Source organism: Limulus polyphemus, unplaced genomic scaffold (genome assembly GCF_000517525.1).
Source record: "Limulus polyphemus unplaced genomic scaffold, Limulus_polyphemus-2.1.2 Scaffold636, whole genome shotgun sequence".
NCBI lineage: Eukaryota > Metazoa > Arthropoda > Merostomata > Xiphosura > Limulidae > Limulus > Limulus polyphemus.
In genome coordinates, this window is record NW_013666246.1 from 177352 (window position 1) to 181157 (window position 3806).

Below are 3806 nucleotides of genomic sequence, written 5' to 3' on the forward strand. Positions count from 1 at the left end.
ACATTAGGCCTATAATGTTTACTAGATCTAGATCTAGGCTTTGCCTGTTGCATATATTGCCAATCTTGCACACCAATTAATATATTACATCAATCTCGTATTTTCTTTTTGTTGAACATACACTAAGACTTGTATTTGATCTACAGATGAATGATGGAATAGTGTAATTTACTTCTGTACGTCAATTCGGTCTCACTGTACTTCAGTGGGCGGCTTTTAAAAGTTAAAAAAGAATACACACAAATAACGTAACACTGTGTCGTATTTACTTAACGTGGGGCAGTTGCGCTATATCCTAGAGGAGGGCATAATCATAAATTAATAGGCATTATAGGCCAGAGGAAATTTTGCGCCCCTTCACACCTGCGCCCGGGGGCGACTGCCCCCCTCTTGCTACACCACTGTTACCAGATTAAGATGAATATTAATTTGGTGACTAATTTTAAGCCTCATTGTCCATTAATAACAATATAAAATTTATAATCTATTCAGTACTTAATATCTTATTTGTGGATAAAAAATCAGGAGAATTAAATATTACATTGGTATTGAAAGTAAATGCTCAATAAATAACTTTTTATTTGATTTATCCCGAAACCAACTAATGCACAGATCTTTCACCTAATCAGTATGTCAGTAAATATTACACTCTCACATAATAGACAGAAGAAGGAATAAAGACAAACCTGGCGAAGTGCAGTGCCAATACAGTCCACTCCTGTGTCACCACCACCAATAACAATGACATCTTTACCTAGTGCAGAAAGAGCAGTTTGTTCAATGTCCCTGCCATATTGATTCTTTTGCCAACTCTCCAGAAAACTCATAGCATAGTGTATTCCCTCTAGGTGGCGTCCTAAATTTAGGAAAATGTTTCATGAGAAAGAGTTATCATTTTAGATATTTAGCTATTATATTTCTTTCAGGAAAATAAAGAGCTAAATTTGTTATATAAATTTGTTATATAAACGTTTTAGATTTACAATACGAAAGAAATTTTAATCAAACGTTCTGTTCGTTATTAAAAGGGAAGATGAACGAAAAACAAATTATAATTAAAGGTTCTGTTCGTTATTAAAAGGGAAGATGAACGAAAAACAAATTATAACTAAAGGTTCTGTTCGTTATTAAAAGGGAAGATGAACGTTATTTGGTTATCAAAAGATTTAAAGTAAGTATGCATGGAAAACCAATTTTTATAGTCATTATTTATCAAAAGATACAAAAGAAGCTTTGATACGAAGGTAAATTTGAAATTAAAACAGATTTTACACTCAAGTCTCTTTGGTTTCTATTCCCTAAGCTCGACTATTACCTAATATTTACAACTAAGCTTCAATGCGTGACAGTGGTGATTTTGTGAACTTTCTTAGTTTTGCACCACACCTGAAATGTCAGTGTACAATAGAATATTCCCGATCTTTAGCCTCACAGATAACTTGAAAACTCTGTAGCTAAAGTGTTTTAAACACAATATTTTGTCTCTTAAGAAGATGTAAAAACACGCATCGTTACCTGGAATTGGAAGGTCTCGAGGCCACGTAGCTCCAACAGTGAGAAGTACAGCATCGTTTTTGTCGAGGAGATCGCTTGCTTGGATGTCTTTACCTACATCCACTTTTGTGGTAAACGTAACGCCCTCTTCAGCCAGTAAATCTACTCTACGTTGAACCACCTAATGTCATTATCGTATAATGATTGAATACTTCGGAAAATATTAACCTTTGAAATGCTAGTTTTATTCATGATATAATCAACAATACAATCTAAGATCCGAAGATCTTCTAAAATAACAAAAACCATGTGAACATTATTTACAGAAGACGATGATGAAGATACAGTGAAAAATGCTCAAATATAAAGATAACAGTTTTAGTTGGCATAAAGATTATTCCTTTTTTGTCATTATTGATAATACCACAACGTTAAACTCAAGTAAAGAGATGTAAAATATTTTGGCAGACTATTGGTAGTGCCATCTGTTGACTAATACTATTACAATTACCAAAAATTAGATCATAAGAAAGGCTAGATACATAAAGTACTTATTAACATTCATAAAGACGAGTACCTCTTTGCTTAGCTTCATGGTAGGTATACCATATCGTAAGAGTCCACCAATTCGATCATTTCTTTCATAAACAGTCACTGTGTGACCAGCCTGAAATAGTTGAAATATCAGAGGAATCAAATATTGACTAAATCCAAACAATTAAAAAACATTTGGTTAACATTTTCATAAGATTGTTAAAAACTTAAAGTGTAATATTATTGGTTACGTCACAAACAAAACGACTTCAATGACTTTTTATCGTGAAACAAACAACTTGTAAGGTGTACGAGGTTTGATTCTCCGCGATGGACACAGCAGATAGCCAAATGTAGCTTTGCTGTAAAACAAACAACTTGTAAGGTGTGCGAGGTTCGATTCCCCGCGGTGGACATAGCAGATAGCCAAATGTAGCTTTGCTGTAAAACAAACAACTTGTAAGGTGTGCGAGGTTCGATTCCCCGCGGTGGACATAGCAGATAGCCCAATGTAGCTTTGATCTAAAACAAACAACTTATAAGCTGTATGTGTACACATCAAAACATCAGTCAGTTAGTGAACTAAAAAACCTTGATATAGTCTATTTATAAAACTGCAACCAGTACAAGTCTATTTCATTAAACAATCACACCTACAGTTTTCCATTTTCTTTGCCCTTGATTAAAATGTTACTTTGCCATTGAAGAAACGCCCCCTTGCCTGTGACTAAATGTGCTTATACTCCTGAATAGAATATACCTTTGAAATAGCGTTTATCTTCTCGTGATAAAATGTTTCATTACTTATTGATAAAATACAGCTTTCTGATAGAAACTTAACACTTGCTTTACTTATTCACCGCTTCTAGTTAATTACCTTGTTTAGTTGAGCAGCAGCTGCGAGTCCAGATGGTCCACTTCCTATAATTGCAATTTTCTTTCCTGTACGAAAGGCTGGTAAACGAGGGGTGATCCATCCTTGTTCAAAAGCATTGTCAATAATAGCACACTCTATATTCTTTATCGTTACAGGGGGGGAGTTGATACCCAGCACACAAGCCCCCTAAGAAAATCGTTAATGACATTAAAAACATTTACGTAGAAATTTCGCTAAATAAGACAGATGTGGCTAAGACTAAAGAAACCGTAGTCTAAAACCATAGAAAAATCTTCTACCATATCAATAAAAAAAATTAAATTAAGCGTTTTACCTGAAACCAAGAAAACTCAGGACATTACTTGTATTCCATTGGTTAAATTCGAAAACGATTATAGGTAAAACAACAAAAATATACAACTCAGATGCTAATCGACTAAAATCACCAATTTTATATAAATCTTACGTTTGTGTAGTAACAAACATCACGAGGAGCTGGACAGCAACTAACTCACTAAAATTAACAATTTTACTTAAAACTTAAGTTTGTGTAGTAACAAACATCACACGAGGAGCTGGATAGCAACTAACTCACTAAAATTACCAATTTTACATAAAACGTAAGTTTGTGTAGTAACAAACATCACACAAGGAACTGGATAGCAACTAACTCACTAAAATTAACAATTTTACTTAAAACTTAAGTTTGTGTAGAAACAAACATCACACAAGGAACTGGACAGCAACTAACTCACTAAAATTAACAATTTTACTTAAAACTTAAGTTTGTGTAGAAACAAACATCACACAAGGAACTGGACAGCAACTAACTCACTAAAATTAACAATTTTACTTAAAACTTAAGTTTGTGTAGTAACAAACATCACAAGGAACTGGACAG

The 3806-nt window shown here is 33.7% G+C and overlaps 1 protein-coding gene across 1 annotated transcript in view; it reads right to left on the reverse strand.

Moving 5' to 3' along the window:
* LOC106459606 (putative glutamate synthase [NADPH]) overlaps window positions 1-3806 on the reverse strand; it is an 81845-nt gene that overhangs the window by 6718 nt on the left and 71321 nt on the right. Inside the window, exons 35-39 of the mRNA XM_022386128.1 lie at window positions 3715-3739; window positions 2906-3091; window positions 2072-2161; window positions 1516-1675; window positions 687-856 (exon numbers count right to left, since the gene is read on the reverse strand). Of these exons, the coding sequence (XP_022241836.1) occupies window positions 687-856; window positions 1516-1675; window positions 2072-2161; window positions 2906-3091; window positions 3715-3739 (631 nt within the window). The remainder of the gene's footprint in view (window positions 1-686; window positions 857-1515; window positions 1676-2071; window positions 2162-2905; window positions 3092-3714; window positions 3740-3806) is intronic.